The sequence below is a fragment of the Rhinolophus ferrumequinum genome, chromosome 14, assembly GCF_004115265.2.
Source record: "Rhinolophus ferrumequinum isolate MPI-CBG mRhiFer1 chromosome 14, mRhiFer1_v1.p, whole genome shotgun sequence".
Classification (NCBI taxonomy): domain Eukaryota; kingdom Metazoa; phylum Chordata; class Mammalia; order Chiroptera; family Rhinolophidae; genus Rhinolophus; species Rhinolophus ferrumequinum.
In genome coordinates this window covers 20,071,247-20,094,130 of record NC_046297.1, presented here as the reverse complement: position 1 = coordinate 20,094,130, position 22,884 = coordinate 20,071,247, and the positions used below count along the sequence as shown (strand labels likewise).

Sequence of the window (22,884 nt, the reverse complement as noted above, 5' to 3'; positions counted from 1 at the left end):
AGATTGGATAGTAGAAGGGCAAGAGTCGAAGCAGAGAGACTGTCTAGAAGGTCATCGTAGTGGCCCTTCCAGAGATGGTTGATTGCTTAGGATGGCAGAGGGGGCAGAGGTAATGTGGTGGTGTTGAGAATGGCAACAGTAAGTAAGAACTCATGTAGGTACTTAAAATACTTGCTGGAAAAAATAAAGATTTCTTTTCCAAAAATTAAACCTACTGTAAAAGCCTCCCGTTTGTTCTGTACTCCAGCGAAACTAAATATTCATTTGCATCTGAAGTTTTTGTTTTTCTATGCTATTACTAATTTTCCTTTGTCTCATAGCTATTTCTTTTGAATCTTTGTAATCCTTCATAAATAATAGTTTCTGGCACTGTGTTCTGATTTCTAGTATAGTTGTATGTGGTGTGTGTGTTACTCCTGGTAGACTGTCAGCTTTGAGTTCTGAAAAAAAAAAGTTTGCAATCCATGGTGTATATGTAGCTAAGGTTCCTCTTTCCTTGTCATTGCCACTCTGAGGAATGGAGGTTGATCAGAGCTCTTTATGACAGATTCCAATTAAGAGGTCTTGGCGAGCTCTTCCTTCACTGTCTTTTTAGTTGAGAAAATAAGAAACCAGTTTTAGTCAAGAAAACTTGAAAAATACAAGAAACTTGAAATATATATGGTACCTGACATGAGTCCCTAAGTTAGGTATTCTCGTTTGTGCCTACAATTGGGTAATCCACAGGTATTTATTAAAGGGGACGAGAAATAATATTAGTCCTCTGTGCCAGCACTCATGTAACATGCACTTCTTTTAATCCTCACAGTGGCACTGGGAGGTGAGAAGGTTGCTCTTTTATAAAAACTCTGAAAGGGTAACTAGATTGCTAAGAACCAGGCCATATAAAAGAGCCCTCTGGAAAATGTTGCGTTAGTTTCAAAAATATGATACGGCCTTTAAGTTCAAGGATAATACATTTGAGTTGAAGACAAACCAAAATACACATGAAATAAATGGCAGTGAACTCAGAAGGCTGCAGACAGAGAGTAAGCCATTGGATCTACCGGAGATGGTAAATGTGGGAATACGTTACCTGGAGAATTAGTAAGTAAAAACCAGCATCATTTTTGCATAAATCAAACCTTATCTGAAGAAAATAATTTCCTGATTACTTTTTGGGAAGCCACAGCTGAGTATATTCAAGTTATTTATCATTTTAGACTTTTTTCATGGAAAATGTTTGTAAATATTGACACATTGTATGTTTTTGTCAGCAGTTGGTAGCAAGATCTTCCAGTATGAACTACATGGTGGCTCCTGTAACTGGTAATGATGTTGGAATTCGTAGAGCAGAAATTAAGCAAGGGATTCGTGAAGTCATTTTGTGTAAGGATCAAGATGGAAAAATTGGGCTCAGGCTGAAATCTGTAGATAATGTAAGTATTTTTAATGTCTATTTGAGTTTGTCTAAATAGCTTATAGGATATTAAGTGATCAATGTTAGAATAATATAAAATGAAATGCTTTAATTAGCTATAGTGGCGTATTTATAATTGAGAATATTTTAAATCTGCTAACTTAAATTTTTCCACTTGGAGAGATGCCCTGTTCTAAGAGGCAGAGTTGGGACTTCCAACGTTATTATGTGTGCATATATTTTTTTCTTTTTTGAGTCTTCTCCCTGGAATAAAGTTTACTGGTCTGTACATATTACAACATAGTTCATATGAATAGAGGTCTGGCATTGAAATAGGGCAACATATGTAGAAGTTAAGAAAAGACTGACCAGTGAGAATCAGTGGTCTTACAATGAGTATTTTTATACCAAATGATGATCATTTAACTTGGGAAGAGGTTTAACAGTTTTGTTATTTCCGTCCTTCAATTTGAATTTAATAGGTCATTTCTGAGCAAAGGTGGCTTTCTAATTAGGGCAGCCATTACTTTGTAATGACACTACCTCTCCTCTTAACTTTACTGGAGAAATCAAACAGGGTTACTGTGAGAAAGCGTTCAAGATTGAGGATATACCCCATCTTTACCCCAGTATGGTTGTAGGCATTGCCTGTTTGGATTCCTTTTTAGTCTCGAAGTCTCAGCTCATTGTGCCCAGTCTTTTCACACAGGAAATGAGCATGGCACATTGTGGGAAATGGCCGAGGCTGCTGCTGGCAGGAAGCCCCAATCTTGCCTGCCTCCCCAGAGGGCTGAGGGCGTTGATGTCTTTGCACACTCGTAGTTTACTCAAGACACAGCATGCTTCTTTGAGCAGCTCTGACTTTGCTGCTCTCCCTTCCTCTTCAGTGAATAGAGTATTTGCTGCCCCTTCTGCCAGGGTTTCTTCTGCGCTCCTTCCTCTGTCCATCCTAAAGAAATTAGATGCTTTTCATAGGCCCTTGCCCGCCATTACAGTTATCCTTGCAGTGAATTTGTCCACTTGGTCAAAGCTCATTGGTCAGACCGCTTTACAGAATGCTGCCTAGTTTCCATGTACCACCCTAAACTGAAGTAGAGGACACACACAGAAGTCATGTCTGACCCAGCTTAAGATGGTTGATAGGGTCTAGCCTTGTAGATGCTTTCACATTTTACCAGGTTCGCTCTTCATTTATACTTATTTGTTTATATTTTGTTCAACATGTGAGATTCAGAATTTATATAAGTAAAAATACCCATATGGGTTTAGTTCTTAGTTAAAATGATTGAGTTACTTCCTAGTGGATGCTTTGTAAGAACTATAGTGGTATTGAATGTGCCCACCTTTTTAGACTGTTTAATAAATCATAAAATCTTACTTGATTATGCATAATTTAGCAAATGGATAAGGGAATCCTTTAGGTTGAAAGGTATCATTAAACTATCATAAAAGGTATCTATAAAGTATCATTTTTTAAACTGTAAAAGAAATCACGAAACTCCTAACACTTGACTCGCTTCCCCCTAAATAATGATCATGTGGCCAATACCCATGTGATTTTCTGTCAGACTCATAGAAGCTTACATTTATTACAGTAACCCTACTTCATTTTCCTAAGTCTTTTTATTCCAAGTTGAAGGGCTGACTGAGACTAGCCAGATGGGTCATGATTTGAGGTAGAAATCACCACTTGAGGTCTCTCTTTTTTGCTTTATTTCTGGGGGTTATTGCCTTGATAAAATTTTTAGTTTATTTTTTGGGCGTAATGATGCATATACTCATGTAATTTTTGTTTGTTTTTTTGCTAGGGTAGATTCTGAACCTAAGTAGTTGGTTCCTAATTTTCCAGCATTTTAAAACTATACCGTAACAGTGGTGAATGACCAAAGTTATTGTCTTCTCCTGTAGGGTATATTTGTCCAGCTAGTCCAGGCAAATTCTCCAGCCTCGTTGGTTGGTCTGAGATTCGGGGACCAAGTGCTCCAGATCAATGGGGAGAACTGTGCAGGCTGGAGCTCTGATAAAGCACACAAGGTGCTCAAACAGGCTTTTGGAGAGAAGATTACTATGACAATTCGTGACAGGTAAGCTGACTAAACAGTTCAAGTAGAAATTCAAGACTAGTTTTCCATTTTCTTACACTTTTAAGATTCTGTGAATATAGTATTTTGTTGCAGAAAATAATCAAATGTTTGTGATGAGCCTTAGTGTCTTAAAATTGTGATGCCGATTTTTCTCACATAGTTTGATTTTTTTTTTTTAATAGCATTCTGGTTTTGTATACACCTCATTTCAGAGCTTACAGAAAATTTCCTCAAGTTACTTTCTTGTCTTAATCTGTTTCTCTAAAAAAAATAGAAAATGTCCATTGGAAAAGGAACTAGGCAGAATGGTGTCCCTGGCCTCACTTTGTAATTTACTGCTTAGACATCCCGCCGAGGGTGTAAGTGCCAAGATTCCTGCAGAACTCAAAAGTGTTCTGTGCATTCTGAAAACCAAAGCTGGCCTGTTGGGTGGTTATGAAGCTCTAGTTGTCAAGGTGGGGGTTGGAACATTTTATTTAGCATTTAGTTCATTTATAACATTTAGCACGGGCCTCCATTTATTTCTTGCCCCAGCCCTCACACATGTTAAAAGTGGACCTATATCCCATTTTTACAGTTAGCTTTTGGGTTTTTGTTCTCAGTTAAACTTCTGTTTATCTGCTTTTGTGTTTCCAGTTTCTCACACATGGTAGGTATTTAGTTATAGGTGAATGCCATTTTTGCTCTCTATCTAAGGAAAAGAGTAACTTGGACTAACAGAAGGATGTAACTGTTCTGAATTTTATGAAAGCACAGGTTTATCATAAAACCCATATAATAACATGATGGCAGCGTTGTAGAGAGGTGAGTAATCCTAACCTGCAGGATAGCTTGTGAGAGTAGACAGCCCAGCTGCACACCTGCCTTTCTCTAAGGAAGTTTCTAAAATCCAGTTGTCTTTGATACTTCAAGAAAGGACATCTTGATTAGTAAGTTAGGCAAACTGTCATGGAGAAATTTGTTTTAAATTACAGTTGACCCTTGAACAACACGGGGTTTTGAACCGCGCAGGTCTGCTTATACACGGATTTAATTAATAAGTGGACCCGCGCAGTTCAAACCCGTGTTGTTTAAGGGTCACATCCTTTGATACGATGTTGGGGATCTGCAGGTGTGGCGGGCTGACTGTAGTTCAGTTTCTGCAGAGTCAGAAGTTCTGTGTGAAGTTTTAGCTTCGCAGGGGTCGGTGCTAACCCCACCCCCTGCATTGTTGAAGGGTCAACTGTAATCTTTTGTGCTAAGGTGTTCTGTGCATGTGCAGTATCAGAGCCATACTTAGTTGATTTTATTAGAAACACTGAGATTATTATAACAGAGCATCCAGTATGGCACAATAGAAGAAATCCATTAAAATGTTTACCATGGAATTCCATTTTTAATTGAACCCATTATGTTTGCAGGCCCTTTGAACGAACAATTACTATGCATAAGGATAGTACTGGACACGTTGGTTTTATCTTTAAAAATGGAAAAATAACATCCATAGTGAAAGATAGTTCTGCAGCCAGAAACGGTCTTCTCACAGAACATAACATCTGTGAAATCAATGGACAGAATGTCATTGGGTTGAAGGTAAGGAACAGAAGTTGTGTCTTGTTCTGCTGGCTTTATTTGTAGCAAATGTCTCTTTCATTTTTCTGTCTAGTTGGTGCTGTTTTCATATTGACCTCCAAAACATAGAAACTCAGTGGGGAGATGGGCGACGTGGGGCCTGGGGCTCTGGCTAGGCTGTGAGCTAGCTGTGTTCTCAAGCCAGTCTAAGGAATTACCTGAGCTATTATCTGGAATTGTGCCTGTAACAAGGGGCCTGGACTAGACGATCCCCGAAGTGCCTTAAACTAGAATTCTGTGGAGACATGGGCATTGAAGATTAGATGGCATTCTGAGTGAATGATTGCCCAACTTTTTGCAATCCAGATTGTAGGAAATGAATAATAGTTTCTGTTCATATTAGTACTTCGTTTTTAGTTTTTTTCCTTCCACAAATTCCTGAATAGGGCTATTTTAACATCTGAAGGTTTTCATTAAGACCTGTTCATTTCATAAACGGTGGCTAAGAATACAGTTAACTGAGGGGATATGGTAATATTGTATATGGGGAAATTATTTAATCTTAAGTAATAGATTTTTTTGGCTAATATATGCAACTCAGATTACTTAGCAATTTTGCTACTACATATAACATTGTGATTCTATAAAATTAAACTTGGTAAGGAAAAGAAGAAAAAATTGTAAATACCAAGGGTTAGGATTTTAGAGAGATTAGCAAAACATAAGAGGACATATGTATTTATCAAGAATAACATAGTTTTATATTTATTAAATAAAACATCTGGAATTTTCATTACGTTTCAACAGGACTCTCAAATTGCAGACATATTGTCAACATCTGGGACTGTAATTACTATTACAATCATGCCTGCTTTTATCTTTGAACATGTTATTAAGCGGTAAGTAGATAGTTCTTTAACTCGTTGCTTATGATCATGTGATAGTATAAGCACTGTGCTTTCTTTTAATTCCCAAACCTTTGGTTCTTTACCTAAAAGGCATTGGTATTTATCTAAAAGTTTGAAGTAAATTGTTTAAATCAGAGGAATTGGTTTGTAAGGATGACTCCTCACAACCTCCCAAGTATGGAATAACATTCGCCATACACTTCCTAAATTTTGACATTTCCTGTAGGAAAAGGGTGCATGATCAGACATGGGCAGGCTTTCATTCCAGCTTCCAATTTTCAGTAAAATGGGCTGTGGTTGCACTCTACTTATGGTGGTTCATGATGGCGAATTCTTGCCTGTAGGGTTTTAGGAGTCCCGGTTTTCATTCTCGAGCATCTCAAGAAGCTTATAGAGGTGTGTAGGGGTGTGGTGTGTGGAGGATGAGGGCTGGAAAACTCAGTAGGAAGACTGCAAAAGGGGAAGCAAGGGTTATCGTCCCTAGTGCTTTTAAAATCCTATTTTTGTCAAGCCGTCTTAGAATCCTTTCAGAATCTATCTTGTATGTAGAAATAGGATTTAAAAATTCAAAAATACAACACCTGTAATGAAAGTTTTGTTTGTTTCAACTTCTGGGTAGAAGGTAGCTGGCTACTTTTGGGGTAAAAAAAGTTATTGTCATCACTGATCATTTTAGAGTGCTCTCTTCTTAAACTAGTGATAGTTGCTCCTACCCCCCACTCCCAGTTTCCCTCCCAATTTATTACAGCATTGTTATTTTCTTTCTTTTTAAAATCATCAGCCTTAATATACAAGCACGTCCTTGTACGAGTATCTTATCTAACTTTTCTAGTCAAGGTCCAGATAGCCTTTCACACAGGATATTTGCAAACAACTAGATTACATGAGACCCTTAGATCAGAACTCATTAGGAAGACCTGTCCCCTTCCCGTCCTCTCCCCAGCATCCCACTGATGCTATCTTGTGCTAAGTTTTTGAATTGACTAAGGTTGTTCTTGGCTCAGCGTAGCATTTTTGAAAAAAGAAACCCAAGCTTCAGCATTTAATAAAAGTGTGATTCTCTTGTAGGATGGCACCAAGCATTATAAAAAGCCTGATGGACCACACCATTCCTGAGGTTTAAAAGTCATGGCACAATGGAAACTTCGCTGAACTTCTCCAGTTTACTTCTTTGGCAACTTAACTTTATATTATGCACATGAAGCTTTCTAGGAGCCAGAGAGCATATGCTGCATGAGGACCTTCTAGCTCACATTATGGCTGGGGATCTCTGTTTGATCTGATACCTTGTTCAGACTTCAAGATAGTTATAGCCTTATCCTGGTTTTACAGATGTGAAACTTTGAAAAGATTTACTGACTTTCATAGAATAGTTTCTTTACTGGCAACCTGATGCTTTTATAAGCCATTATCATTAGAATGACTGATGCAGGCTTAGCTTTCTTAGAACTTTTATCGTAGGTATCAAGTAATGCTGTTCATATTACTTTAGTTTATTTGCATTTTTACTGTTAACCATAGTATATTTAGAATGATGGCTTTTGATAGTTTTTTTTTTTTAGTGTGTGTGTGTGTGTGTGTGTGTGTGTGTGTGTGTGTGTGTATAGTGCATCTGTAAAACACCAATTAAATAACACTGGTTTCATTCCATGCAAGCATTACACAGTGTATTTAGGTTGCAAGATATTGTGTTGATTATTAAAATTTAACTACCTTCAATTAATATGCTTGAACTGTCGCCTTAACTATGTTAAGCATCTAGAATAAAAGCCAAAATATAACTATAGCTGCCTTCTGAAACCCAAAATGCAGTTCTATACTAAACTGAAATGTACACTAGCCCAGAATAATTTAATGATACATACTGAGCTATAGCATCGCTGCTTAGTTAGTTACATTTGAGATTCTCTAGTCATTGTGTAACGGAAACTTCTTTCTTCTAAAAGTTACTGGTATCATTTTCTGAAAAGTGAACTACTATATTTAATGTAAAAATTCTTATACTATAAGTGGGATAAACTTTTGACTCCCTTGTTTCATTTGTAGATTAAGTGGCATAATACCTAATTTTGATATTTCACTCTTACCAGTATGTAACCTAGCTACTTTGAGATGGTCTTAGAATGTTGTCCTGGTAATTGGTTCCATTTCCTGACTCCTCCCTGCAAACAAAATGGCATTGACACTTTATCCTGCCTTTTTTTCTTTGTGGTTTATGCCTACTCTAATTAAATATGTATAAATAAAGTTAAATTTTAGTCTGCCCATTATTGCATCATTTGGATACTGTCCATGGCTTTCACCAAACTTGTGCATGACCTAGAAAACAGGCATGGAAAATTCACCTTGGGCCCATGGGAGCGCATCATCTCCACCGCAGCTGACACCCAGGGGCCCTGAGAAAAGCCCTCTGTGCGGAGAGTAGGAGTGTCAGGAAAAGTGCTTCTGGCTGTGAACCCCAGATTGACAGGTCTGCACCCCTCAGGTCCGAGCAGCAGGACCTCAGGCTGTAGACTCTCCCTAGCAATACCTCAGACCAAGTGATGTTTAAAGACACTTAAAACTGACTGAAAATTCTATCACCCTGGTCTGATTCGAGTTCTTCCCCCAGCCATACTGTCTACAAGATACAATAATATTTTTAAAGAGTAGAAAACATTTTTAAATCACATAGTTACTGTGTTTCAAAAAAGAAACTCAGTGCTACTGCCTTACAGCTACTTTGCTATCTGGACTTGGGTCTGAAGATAGTTCCCAAAGTGTACAAACAACATTCACCTCACTAAGTGTGGTTTTCTAGAAGGATTGATACTTAAAGTTCTTAAAATGTATTTGTCTTTGTAATACATCATTTAAATAAGAAAATGAAAATGGCTTTCGTTACAGAAAAATATTTTTAATGTAGAAAAGATGAGCATTTAATAGCTATAATGAAATAAATGGTTCCTATACACAGTAAACAACTGCTAATCTTTCCCCAGGTTCTCAGAATCTGGGGACAGTAGGTTATAGAAAGTAACCACTCCATGAAAACACATACCCAAAAAACCCACTCGGCAGGATTTGTGTAGATCAGTAAGACAAAATAGAGTGATTCGGAAGGAGAGAATACTGCACGTTTTCTTGGAAAATTCTAAATTGTTCAATGCTTTCTGGAAGTTTACCCAGCCCAGTTTAGTATCTCTTACCTACTTGCTTTGCCACTCACACGTGTCTTCTGACCAAGCATCTGCCTTATAAATGTAATGTTTTCTCCCTAACACTGTCATATCTTTATCTGCCTTAAAAGGTGGCAACTAATGGCTTTCAATGAAGTCACCATGATTTAGAAAGTTTAAAACCACACATTTCTCATGTGGTAAAACTTCTAATTACTATCATTGCACATTCACCAGTTCCTTTAACAGTTAACATTAAATAGAGTTCAATTTAATACTCAGGAGAGGAAAAGGCACTTAATACTGTAATTTCCAGAACATAATTTGTCTGTCTTCCCCTCCCGTGATGATACTGCTACACTGTTCATTCATCCATATACATGTCACAGCACCTAAGAGAAGGAGACATTGTGGTTAGGGCGTAAGTTGACCAGGACGCTCCCAAAGATAAACTAATAAGTACTATGTTGTCTTGTCTCATCCTAAAGTCTTTGTAGAAATTAAAAACTGCTTGGTACAAGGAACTTGTGAGGAATAAGAAACCATTTAAAAGTAAAGCTAAAACTGGCAATTAGGGGTACAGAACAGAATGCAAATACATACATATGCAAAAACACCTGCTCAATAATAAGAGGACACACATCCAGGACAAACTGGGAAACGTCCTCCAAAAACTGGGAGGTAGGATTCAGTGGTGGGAAGAATACTTAGTTTCACTGTGATTCATTACTTTTGTATTGTTTTTTAAAACTATTTAAAAATAAACTTAGAGCTCTTACTATGGTTTTTAATTTTTCATATGAAAGTTAATGTAAAAACTTCCTTTTTGGAGTCAAATATCTGTGACCATAAATCTAAATCCCGAAGGACCCAAGAGATACAGATCACCTAGCCAAGCAGGATGCTGGAGGGGGATGTTTACAGCACGGAGGGCACCGGGGATGTTTTCTGCCTGAGAGGAGGATGTTCCCTTATAGGAAAGCAGGTTTGAATATTAATTTTGTATCCGACTTTACTGAATTCATTTATCAGTTCTAATAGTTTTTTGAGGTTCTCCTAATGTAATATCATGTCATTTGCAACTGAGTTTTCCTGCTTCCTTCCCAATTTGGATGCCTTTTATTCCTTTTTCTTGTCTGACGGCTGTGGCTATGACTTCTAGGAAAGCAAATTTGAGTTCAATATTTTAGGAAAAAAGGTCAAGTCAACTGTGTAACTCTTTACCTGCATGGCCCTGTATTCTCTCCGTGATTTTTCCTCCAAGGAGGTCCCAAACAAGCAGTTCACCAGACTGACTTCCAGATAAAACAGTGTTTCCATCCCAGAGAAAGCACCTGCAAGAATGATTTAGAACTAAGCATTTCATTGTTCATCATGAAGGAAGGGCTATATTGCAAGCCCAAATGATGTGACCATGAACTTGTGTGTACATAAATGTCTTCACGAGTTTCCCAAGAAAACATACCTCTGGGGCTCATCTGAAGTCATAGAGGAGATAAGCATTCCTGTCTGCACATCGATGACATTCACACAGCCATCTTCTCCTGTGCTGAGGACATGGCGACTGTCTAACATGAGGCAAAAACACAGCTACAAGTTACAGAGTCAGAGTGGCTTTTACATAGAATATTCTCAGATTTTATTTCTGAATCTGGTGGCTAATGTTCACTTTGACTTCCCTTAAGCTACTTGTTTTATTTAACCAATGACTATCCTGTCCTTGAAATGCTTCTGTTTCTGAGAGCTGATGACACTTTGGTGTGAGTTCATTTATATCTTACAAACTAATTTGTCTAGTGAGTTGAGGAATTAAGAATAACATCCAACACAGCTTTTCTACTAGGCACAAATGCCAAGTATACTAGATTCTGCCACGAAGCAGCCTTAGCTACAGGCAAAATGTCTTTTACCAGAAAAGTGTTTTTCTTTTTGCATTTGTATTTATTTCAAAATAATAATTCCAATTCCCCCGGTTTCATCTGCATTAAAAAGGATAATACTACCTGGGCTAAAAGCAGTATCACATACAGTTCCTGAATGGCATGGAACCTGCTGCAATAAGGTGGCCGTAGTGAGGTCCCAAATATTCACGGTGCCTTCTTTGGTGCCTGAAACCAAGAGTGTGCTTGCAGCATTCAGACTGATTGTATCCACCTAAGGAAGAAAACACATATGTATTTCATTTAGAATTATCGTCATAAGCTATGTTTCCCTAGGCCAATTCAAACATGCGGACATAATGATATAAATTAAACACTATGGTACAGTGTAACGGTGTAACTAATGCAGGTGTATTTCAACATCACCTATTGAATGATAATTTATTTAAAAAGGAAATTCTTCATATGCTAGTGAATAAAATGAAGTATTGCTAGGGGAAATGTAATGCTGTTTTAAAATAGCCTAAAACTGACAGTCTAACTCCATGAATAGTAAGTTGGAGCCAAACTTCCTGAAGCACAGGCGATGGGGGTTGATTTGAGGGGTTTGGGAGAACAGGGGATCTCTCTCAAGGCTATCCTTGCATACCCATCTTGAATCACTATTTGTCTAGTTGATCTGTCAACCATGCAAATTAGGCATCAATTCCCCACCTCAGAGAAAAGGCAGTACTGTAAGCGACAGCCTAAGATGCAGCAGTGTGACCCAGTGGAAACAGAGCAAGTGAAAAGAACAAAGTGCCAGCCTTGGTTCTGCCCCAGGCTGAGTGGACTTGGGCCATCCAGATACCAGGTCGGTGTTCTCAGCTGTTGGATGTCCATCGTCCTAGACAGACGGTCCCTTCCACTTGCTATTTCAGAAAACACGAAAGATGGGTCACAGCTTGTGGCTGCAAATAGTTTGAGGGTACCCAAATATTCAATGTCATGCTGAGAGATTGGTATTTTGGAAATCTAGTTAGATGGTGGCTAATTCTCAGGGAAATAGTAAACTGGGGGAAAAAGGACAAAGTAGACTTAGAAACCCAAAGAGTCAACTCAAAGAACTGAGAGTGAGCCTGTGATCTCCAATAAGCAAAACAAAGCAAAAGGTCATAAACACGTAAGTAAAACCAAGACTCTCCCCCTCCCCCTGCCCCCCGACTTTGAAGCTCAGCTTTCATGCACTTTGGTGGCCGGTACTCACACTGACATCATGTTCCAGCTCGGCCAGCATGTCAAACTGGTGTCTTTTGGTGCCTGTCATTTCTGCAGGAACAGCAGACCACACCTAGAATGAAACAGTGCAGAAGGTATTTGCAAACACTTAATATGAAAGCATTTCTAATACATTCGGGAAGAACTCTCTTCACTGACCAACTTCCACTGAATACACTTGCCAACAACAGGAAGCTGCGTTAACGCTCTGGTTCCGTCCCACAGGGCCCCTGCCTGTATTCCCACCACCATGTGCCGACCAAGACTCAACTGTCTGTTTCCATCCCTTGCACTTGCTGTTGTAATGATGTGACTTAAGTAATGTGTGAACTAAGGAAATGAGTACAGAAGTGTTGTAGTGTCTATTAATGCTTTAAGAAGACTCAAAAAGGCAAGTCACCAAGAAAATTACTAAAATTAGGTATAGGTAAGAAAACTTATCCAAAATAATCGTGGAAATAATTCTTACAAATCTTTCGAAGGAATTTTAATGGTTTTAGGTTCTTGCTTTCTTTTTATATAACTGAAAATTGGAAACGGAAGACAATGAATAGTGGTGTGGTTTATGGACGGTCCTACATCAATACAATGGGGAATGAATGTGCATTTGTACGCTCTAACTTTCAGTAAAATGCATTATCTTTTAATGATTCCCCACTTTCACTTGACATTTTCTGATTAACTGATCAACTGCTAGTTCAAACTGTATTAGATAAGAGGGGCTGCGACTGCACATTTCTCTATAACTCTGCTGTGTAACAAATAATAGATCATTCAACCCCCAGTTAAACATACAGTACAAAAATCATGAAGACTTCCTATCATATTGAGACGTGCACACATAAAGAAAACAGGCAATAATATTCAACATTCTTATGTATCACTTACATACTTTGTGAAAAATAGTGAAGTGATTGAACACATTAACAGGTAATTGAATTCTTTAAAATATTTGAATCATCCAAACATTGTAAGTTAGAAATTATATATAAACCTTCACTGTAGAGTCCCATGATGCAGAATATAGCCTGTTGTCATGCCAACAGATCTTACTAACAGCATCATCATGTCCCATTAATGTGTCCTGGCGTCTTCCAAATGCTATGGAATAAAAATAGCTAACATAAAAGATAATGAGAACTATTAAAACAATATTCAGCTTAATTTTAAGACTCTTAAACACATATTCAAGAAACATTGTTTAATTCTGCACTTACTAAGGCCCAACAGAATAACAAACTACTTGTTCTCATGTTATCAAACCAAAATACTGAAAATCTTAATTTAAAACTAGAAATTTCCAGGTCTGGCTCATCTGTTTTTACCTTAATTTAAACTTAAAGAAAAATAGAGTCCAATTGGAGAAATTTATTAGATTCAAATAATTATACTCAAATCCAACAGTATTATCCTCATCTAATATTTGTTTGTTTTTTGTTTTTTTTAAACCAGTGTCCTGCCACCTGATTCTGTCCTCTCCTGTTTCACATCCACAAAGGTAGCTACATGCGTGTGGAATTACCAAGAAGCACGCACAGATACATACACATTATTATCCCATGAAGAACTTATGACAGTGGCATCTCCTGGTAAAAGTAAACATGATGATAAAGCCTGAAATACAAATGATTCAACATTAATAACCGACAATAATTATGAAATCCCAAACATGGTAAAACTCTTATAGGATCCCCCCGACCCACGGCCCTCCCGCCCAATTAATGTTCAAATTCTGTTTATGCTGGCCCTCCTCATATTTACAAAGCTTTCTCAACTGGCTAATTCAAGATGCCTTATTTCCCCCCCCGAATGTAGGAAAGAAAGTCAAAGTATGTCAAGTGCAGGAGGACCTGCCTGATGATGCTCAGGGCTGGGGAAGGCCCTGACTCACTGCGGGGCTAGAGGGACTCCTACCGACAGCAGGTAAATCACGGGGGCGGGGGAGCAGGGATTATCCTCAGGAATGCAAATACCCCCTCAGGATTACCGATTTATGTGGGTGAGGAAAACTTCCAAAATTCTCTAGGGAATTGCAAAATCTTTCAGATGAATTACATCAATAATAAATATATTACTTAGGAGAATTAGTTTTCTATTATGTATCTATTATGTATCCCACCAGCTCAGAAATGCATAAGTTATTTAAGTGGCACATACATTTAGTCTGACAATTCCAAAAAAGGAAAAAAAACTTTTTTTTTCTAACTTTTGTTTTTTTTTTTAATTGGGGAATAGTGTGTTTTACCAGGATGTTAAATCATTGTTTTTGTGTTTTTTTCCCTCAATCTAGTTGTGAGGGGCACAGCTCAGCTCCAAGTCAAGTCATTGTTTTCAATCTAGTTGTGGAGGGCGCAGCTCACTGGTCCATGTGGGAATTGAACCGGTGACGTTGGTGTTATGAACACTGCGCTCCAACTGCTGAACCAACCGACCTACCCAGGAAAAAATTATTAAGGAGAATTCTACTGGGTTCAAGTTTTTTAGGCTACAAATGAAACATTATTATGAGAAAGAGGCAACTTGAAAAAAAGTTAAATTTAACGTAGAAGTAATGTAAGGCATTCTGTAGGTACTACACAGAAATAAACCTAATTGTTCTGGGAGAAATGAAATGTCTTTGTGTGTGTACAAAACAAAATGCTACATGAATTTCTATCATAATAGTGATTTAAAATTAAAATGAACTCACCATATTTGAAAATGATATACTTCTTTGCAACATTTTGGATTGCTTAGAAAACATCTTCAAGGTGGAATCTAATTTAATAATGAAAAAGCAAACATGTAAGAACAATTCTCAGACTCTTACAGAGGACAAAGAATGCTGCCCTTGTTCCTGAAGCCCCAGCAGAACACTCCTGGTATATCCTGGGTGGTAAATGGGGCTAGATGACCTAAGGCGTCATCCAACATTAAGATTCTATGATCTGCAACTCCATGCCAAGGAAATCAATTTAAAACCCCGTACAGCCACAGCATACTGTTGACATTTGAGCACGACTGAACGCAGAGTTAAGTCTAATAGTGGATACAAGCTAAACAGGAGTAAAACAGCAATTTTAATATTAAGGAAAACAAAAAGGTTGTGGTAACATCAGTTTTTTTTTTTTTTAACAAATTAGCCCAATTATGGTGTGATACCTTGTCCTGAATCAACATTTATGGAAGAGAATCACTAGCTTTCTAAAGCAATAAAGTAGGGATTAAACTGTCGAAGCTTTTAATTTCCCCCTCTAACAGAAGTTTTAGAAGTGAATCAAAACAACCTCTTAAAAACCAAGACTGGGAAATTACAACGTACTCCAAACATCCCATATTTGAAATATGCAATATTTCCTCATTTGTAAACATACTTGTGTTACTGTGCAAAAGGTCTGGCTGCTTGCCGCACGAAAGCCAAAATTCAAGAGGCGAGGTTGGTGGAAAGAAAAGCAGATTTATTCCACACGCCAGCATTAAGGGAAGGCAGTGGAGTCCATGTCACAAATACTGCTTTCCTTTGAATACAGCCAAAAGGTATTATAGACACGCAAGGAGGGCGGAACCAAGGAAGAAGTTGGCCAGGCAACTTGGGGGTGTGAGGGGACGAGGGGGGGAAAGGGGAGGTGTGGGGGGACGAGGGGGGAAGGGGGAGGTGTGGGGGAAAGCTTCCTAGAGGCTATTCTGCCCCAGGGTCAGAGTGAATCCCACACAGCCGCAAAGAACCCCTCCCAAGTTCGCGGAGTGAACAGAACCATTGGAACTGGTGTGCATAGTAAGTGCACAGTAAACAGAGTCATCAACGTTTGAGGGGAGGAGAGGGAAACAAAAAAGGGAAAGAAAAAAAAAAACCTCAAAAAGTCCCAATCCAAACCACTGTCAAAACGAATTACATCAGAAGTTTAAGTTTCAAAAATAGAAGATACAGGGTCACGATTACACTTGTACAACATGATAAATAAAAGGTCAGAATGAGCTTTAAGTAATTTATTCTGTATAGGAAAATTTAATATTTCAACCTAGTTTTTGCAACACCAACATACAGAAAAGCTGAGACTGTATAAACATGAGTCTAAGTAAAACATCCTCCAGCATTAACTTGAAAACAAAAACAGAAGAATGAACACAGTATTCCAGAACTTTACCCTGAGGGGATAACTCACTGATATTCTATTCTTCCCAACCTTGCCTTTGATTCTAAAGAATGGCCTCTCTGCAGGCCATTCTGAGTGTTCTCACCACAAAGTCTACTTGAGCTCATTCATTTGGGGCATCCTACAGAAAACCATGAGCCAGCCTGGTATGGACAATGCTTTTCTTGAAATCAAATGTTCCCTCAAGGTACCAAGCAAGAACAGGAAGGAAGTAATCATGTCACAGGTGGCAGGAAGCGCTGGTCTTATAGGTGATGGGTGGCTCCCTGTTAAGTCACGGACCTAAACATGCACTGCATATTTGAGGAAGAAACGTAACTTTGGGGTGACAATCAGGATACAGCTATAAATCAGTAATAGGAATTATTAAGAGTGAGAAGAAACCAACAGAAAAAAATAGAAGCTTTTGACTTAAAAACAAACAAACAACCTCACAAAGAAGCACTGTAATGCTTAATAAGTCACCGAGGTTTAAAGCCTTGATGCTCCTAAATCTCATGGTTTACAAGGTCCTACAATAAACTGAAGGATTCAACAAACCATGTCAGACAAATCCAGGTAAGAATACAAGCTCTGCTTAAAGGTAAAGAATTTTGTCTTGTGTTACAGTGTTGGCAAACTCAGCAGGTAGGGATCCTGGCAAAACACGGACTGTTTCCTTCTATCAGCCATCATCCCACTGACTCCAACATGGCCCAGTGTGTTTCCTGTACGTTAACTTCCTTTGGTCTACAGTATTTTCTGTGCTGTGCGAAAAATTCTGTTTTATAAAATATCAGATTGTATTTGAAAGACAAAGGAATGACATGCTACAGTTAATAAACCATGATTACAGAATCTGAGTAGTAACTGATTTACTTGGAAGTGTTTAATTGGATAGCACCACTTCTTAACTTAATGGATGAAAAATACAATTTCCTATGATAAAGACTAAAGAGCAAGTAGACTCAAAAACAGTCCGCTACTAACTTTGGGGTACAACCAGTTATCTTTAGACCTAAGCAGGATAGCTAACATATTACCTCTTTCATCTTCACACCTTCCAGAGTGCCTGTCACCGTACACTGAACATAAGGGGGACCAGGCATGCTTTAACTAGTCACATATTGAGTAGACTGCCAGGAAAAGCAGTGGTGTGTAGAGCAAGAGATGTATAGTCCTTCTTGAAGATCAGAACGGTAAAATTCTAATGTGTTATTAAAATATAGGTCATGTCAACTAGCCACTGCAGGGTTTTTCATAGTTTGATAATGTATAAACACATTAACAACGTATGAATTAGATTTCGAGCTAAATTCTACAATAAACGCCCTGAATATATGCTGAGTGACAAAAATGAAAAACTTAACAGCAAATCTGCATTTCTGTGTGCTGAACCGCACGCACCTCGCCCTGTCAGGCCCCAGGTCTGACCTGGCAGCTGCAGCCCTCCTTCCTGTTCTCACTTGGACCCGCGAGGAGCATACCCGCCTCCCAGGCTTGTGGGAAGGGCTCCCCAAACAAGTAGATGGGAAGCAGCAATTCCTGTCGGATCTCTTACAGTTTGGGAAACCTTCCCAGAAACAGAAAGGCATTTTTCATGACTCTTTTTGGCAAATGCCAATAAAATTGGATGCAGTATACTACAAATCAATTGCTCAAAATCTATTTTATGTGCAGGCAGCACATGCAACTACAGTCCTGGACTGAGAGTTAAAGAACTTGGGCACTTTAGGATTCTAGGTAAGCAACTTTTCAGGTAGGAAGACATACCTTGTGAGGTTGTAAAGACTGAAGACCCATTGCAAGACACCGCTATTCCAGTAACCGTCCTGTTTAAAACAAAGTTTTATAAATTATCAACTATGTACTAGGTCACTAGTGTCTTTCAAGTCCTTGATTTAATTTTACTGAGCTTCTGGAATTTTTTTTCTCCACAGCTTGTTGGCTGGATCTATCCTACAGGAGACCAGCCATTAACAAAACATCGCTTGGCAACTTCTAATTCTGTTTTGGCAATGCTTGTGGCTAGAAAACATTCCCACTCTTCCCTTCCCTAGTTGCCGCATTCGAAGTTTAAAATATTTCTGACAATTGGGAAACTACTAATGCTTCGTCTTCAATTCCGCCTTACTTGACCATCACTCAAATTACTGAAACTCTTCTTTACAATCAGTTCACTTGCTTCATTACTGAATTGAATTTACGTAGCATCTGTGCAGTGATGATACAACTGTCTGGTTCTAGCATGTCCTGGTAAAGGTTCATTCATGTCTTCACTGCCTGGATGACAAGGCCCCTTTCTACATGCCATTTAGAGAAGCTGAGAGAAGAAAAGCCATTGGTATCATGAATAAGGAGGAATTATGTATTCTTTTCAAGAGGCTGTGCTCTAATTTTAAACCACTGTTCTGAACTAGACTGGCACATTCCATTTCACGCACGACCAATGGTGTACGTGGTATCAAAATGTTAGACAGGAAATCCATGGCCATGGAGCCGGACAATGAGCCTTGTCTCTAGGCCTGGGTTTTCTTATCAACACCAGGATGGATGAGGCAACGTCAGTGCTGCTCAAACCTTCCTTTCTACCCAAGTGTTTTGTAAATATCCTTGGAAGAAGACGAGGAACACTCATCAGCCCTCTGGGTCCAACAGCAAGCACAATTTCTTGGTAGTATAGGTATTCTTTTTAAAATCCCTGTGAACTTCTCAATGTTATCTCCCTCTCTCTCTATATATATAGATACACACACACACACACACATATGTACACACATACATATACATATATATACACACATAGAGGGTGCCAAAAAAATGTATACACATTTTAAGAAAGGAAAAAACTATTAAAATTGTAATAATATATACTGATAACAAAAGATGAATACAAGTCACGTTTGACTTCTGCAATTACAAGAGGTGATCAAAGTGGTCACCATCAGCGTCCAGACACTTCTGATTATGGCGAACTACTGCTTGAGCAACGTTGACCAACGTGTCCACCTGTACACATTTTTTGGCACCCCCGGTATATACACACACACGTTTCTTATCATTTTTTTAAAATATTTTTTTCCCTTACAACATCAGCAAACTCAACACTTAAGCAAGATACACCACGTTTATCCCATAGCTTCACACAATCAGACTCGGGGAGCTGTACATCCCAGTTTGAGTGGGACAAAGCCACCTGCTGTCTACAGACCCCATTTCTTGCTCTAGAATGACCGACTACAGAAATGACACAGTGTGGTGGGCCAGCACAAATCCATTTTGTGCCCAGCTCTCCCTTGCTACATAGACTTCACGTGGCTGATCGCTAAAGACATTTTGAGGGGATAAAAAACAATTAATATGACACCAAAAGAGAATTAATTTCCCCCTTGACTCAGCTTAAAACGGTTTCACCCCAGGCCAAGACCCCTAACTTCTGCGAAGACAGCAGAGACGTTCTTACTCTTTGTGAATTTTATGTTGCTCGTGTAACTGCAGTTTGGCGATGTTATTCCAGGCCAGTGTTTTGCTTTCTTCAGTCAGGTCTTCAAAAGACTCTTCAGCTGGAGAGACTACATTGAATTATTGCTAAGTGAGTCAACTAAATTACTAACAAGCATCACAGACAACAAGCATCAGAGTTACAATATTTTCTATTAAAATCAAACAACCAAGAATACAAAATATCCCACCAAAATATAACAGCTTTGAAATGTACTTGATAGATAGCTCTACGTTAGTCAAGAAACAACAATGAGGTAGACAATCTAAATAAAAGTCATTTGGAGAAAGATTAAAAAGTATCTTTGAATACTAGAGTCTTTTTATACTTTTATCAATGTTTGCAAAGTTTTCACTTGGCTGATAACTTGGGAACTTCAGGAACTACAACATTGAATAACAATTTCCTTGTCAGTAATCTTTGCAAACATCTGACGGTGGACGACTCGGTTCCTAAGAATGCTGCAGTTTTGTTTCAGTTTTGAGGAGGAGAACGCAGAGATAAAAGCAATTCCTCCAAGTGCTCCTAGACAGGACTAAATAATCCTGTCACTTCTGTTCTAAGAAAGGCTGGATAAAAGAATCACAAGACAGAGTTATGAACCTGGTGACTAAGCAGAGCATGGGTTTAAGAGGCATCACAAGATAATCCTATGGTCTTTATGACTTAACCGTGTGGGGCTATGTCTTGGAGAAGCATCCCCAGCCAGCCCTGGGTCACGTGACTCTAGCCAGCTATTCTTCCAAGCTTCAGAGCATGCTCAGTTGTGTATGCCTAAGAAGACTGAATGTACCTGGAACAGACAGTAGAACTGGAAATAAAAATATCAAGTGATTTTGCTCCTGAAGTTCCATATAGTGTCAAACTCCTGGGAGCCTGTAAGTTTGAGGCTATCTTATGTGAAACAGAAAACATGGGTAACTGGATGAAAGTTACCTTCTTCTCCAAATACTAGATGTGAGAACAGGATCAAGTTCATTTGAGCACCTAGCATATGTCTGGCACAGAATTCTCTGAAAACATCAGTCAAATGATTGAATAAAAAAATGTAATCAAATAAAGAAAACACAGAACCTTGAAATCAAGATATGTATGTGGGATGGGAGAGGAGAATTAGAGACAGAGGAAGTCATTTCTGGGACAGAGTAGGAAAGAATAGGGTGGATGGTGACTGTTAAAGCAGCTATGGCCAGGATGTGCCAATGTGAAAAAGGAAATAGCTAAGAAGCAAACAGCAGCTTGGAAAAGCACAAAAAAGAAACAGAACCATAACCATAACAACAACAAAAATATAGCCAAGTCTCAAATTACCAGAAAATACAAGTAATTTGATTTCCTTTAAAGTCACCAGTTAAAAACAAACAAAACAACAAAAATGGGTTTGTTTTTTCAGCAGCACCACAATAAGATGGTAAAACAATCATCTTTAAGCAGCAGCACAGTTCATGTTTGTTCTCTGCAGAATCGTCAGAAACATCTTAATCACAAAAGAGAAAAAGGTACTCACGCTTAATCTCTGAAAAATTTACCTGGAGAATCGGCTATGGAAGCATTATGACTGGAGGTTTGGGACAAACTTTTAAACTTGGGGGTGATCCTTCGAGGATGTGGTGTCACAAAGAGCTGCTTTGGGGTCTGCCCAAATTCCAAGATTTGGGTTAGCATGGCTACTTTCTCATCAGGATCCTCGATGCTTTAGAACAGAACACAAAGAATGCAGTGAACCACTAAGCTCAGTTCCCTGCAAGCACGTTTCAAATAATGCAGATCAACAGGAGAGATTAACCTTCCAATACAAACAGCAACTATGTGCCAGGATGTGTTTCAACCTCATCATAGATTTTTTGATAATTTTCTGAGGCTCAGTAACTCACATAATGGTGAAAGCAAGATATAATTTGTTGTAAAATTTCCATACTTTCATATTATTAAATAACTGCCTTAAATCATTTAGTTAGAGGTATTTTGTAACTCAAGTAGAAACTCCTCATAGACATTAGTACCTGTTCAAGTCTACGCCGCCTTCATAGGTCAGGGGATGAAATACTGAAAAGAGAGATGTAAAACACTATTGAAAGATGTACTGTTCAGTTATGTTATACTCAGTTCAGAATTTTAAAACCCAATAATAACTTTATACTTTTATTAAAATAAACTAATTTTCACTTTGCAAAACAGACTAATATCCAACTTCAGTAAATATCAGTTTGAATTATCTTTTTCTGAGCAGAAATCTGACAGGTTATCTCAGCGTTTTTCCCAGTCAGCATTATTCCCCCCCACTCCCCCAGGGAGAGCCGGAGCCACTCTGCCTTGGGCAAGGACCTGTGAGGAATCAGGCGTCAACTGGCAGCACCACTTCCTAGTCATCACACTGAGGCACCTGGAGGCAGGTAAGAACTGAGACTGACGAGGTGTGTTAGTGCTGGTTTCTTTCTGCTCAGTTACAAAGAAATTCTGGCGTCCTTCATAGCAGCTGAGGTTGCTGTTCTATCATGTTTTGATTGAGTTTTAATTGGAATTATATGGTAGGTCAGCTACGGGCATGGTCAAAGCGGCCAGGAGCCAAAAATACCCCTCTGCCAAGTCAGACCCCTCCCCGCAGGACAGAGACTGAGGCCCCTGGCGTTTCCCAGAAAAGGCAGCAGACCGCCGATGTGATAAGCAACTCCGGACACAGCAGCTCGCGCCCGATCTGCGCTAGGGGGGCTTGCTCATCAGCCACCTCACTCAGCTAACCCCCACCCCAAAGACCGCATATATGCCTCCCTCCCTCTACCCTGGGCGCGACTTCGCCAGCCCGTCTGCGGGACCGGTGAACCTCGCCCGGGAGCACAGAATAAAGCACTCACTTTTCTCTACCTGCCTGACTAGCCTCATTATCTCGCCGCAAGCCTTACATTATCAAACGGGATGGAGAGTACATGCTAAAATTAGGATCATGGTGAAATAGATGTTCCTTAGGCAAAAGTACTTCCTCCTCTGTTGCTGAAGATGCTTCTGTTGAAGAAATAAGCTTGACTGCTCTGCCTT

At 38.9% G+C, this 22,884-nt stretch overlaps 2 protein-coding genes across 6 annotated transcripts in view; one reads left to right on the top strand and one right to left on the bottom strand.

Moving 5' to 3' along the window:
- Nucleotides 1-8,205, top strand: part of SDCBP (syndecan binding protein) — a 33,662-nt gene extending 25,457 nt beyond the window's left edge. For 2 of the 4 annotated variants that reach the window (XM_033125833.1, XM_033125834.1), the window contains exons 5-9: nt 1,260-1,418; nt 3,308-3,483; nt 4,884-5,055; nt 5,842-5,933; nt 7,011-8,205. In XM_033125833.1, coding sequence (XP_032981724.1) covers nt 1,260-1,418; nt 3,308-3,483; nt 4,884-5,055; nt 5,842-5,933; nt 7,011-7,065 — 654 coding nt within the window. In that variant the 3' untranslated portion in view covers nt 7,066-8,205. Of the gene's footprint in view, nt 1-1,256; nt 1,419-3,307; nt 3,484-4,883; nt 5,056-5,841; nt 5,934-7,010 lie in introns of all 4 variants that reach the window. The other 2 variants (XM_033125830.1, XM_033125831.1) reach the window with 1 other exon arrangement.
- NSMAF (neutral sphingomyelinase activation associated factor) overlaps nt 7,516-22,884 on the bottom strand; it is a 63,455-nt gene continuing 48,086 nt past the window's right edge. For both annotated transcript variants that reach the window (XM_033125828.1, XM_033125829.1), the window contains exons 20-31: nt 21,855-21,897; nt 21,381-21,544; nt 19,813-19,921; nt 18,123-18,181; nt 14,927-14,994; nt 13,784-13,851; nt 13,232-13,355; nt 12,227-12,310; nt 11,104-11,254; nt 10,566-10,668; nt 10,325-10,434; nt 7,516-9,492 (exon numbers count right to left, since the gene is read on the bottom strand). In XM_033125828.1, coding sequence (XP_032981719.1) covers nt 9,398-9,492; nt 10,325-10,434; nt 10,566-10,668; nt 11,104-11,254; nt 12,227-12,310; nt 13,232-13,355; nt 13,784-13,851; nt 14,927-14,994; nt 18,123-18,181; nt 19,813-19,921; nt 21,381-21,544; nt 21,855-21,897 — 1,178 coding nt within the window. In that variant the 3' untranslated portion in view covers nt 7,516-9,397. The remainder of the gene's footprint in view (nt 9,493-10,324; nt 10,435-10,565; nt 10,669-11,103; nt 11,255-12,226; nt 12,311-13,231; nt 13,356-13,783; nt 13,852-14,926; nt 14,995-18,122; nt 18,182-19,812; nt 19,922-21,380; nt 21,545-21,854; nt 21,898-22,884) is intronic.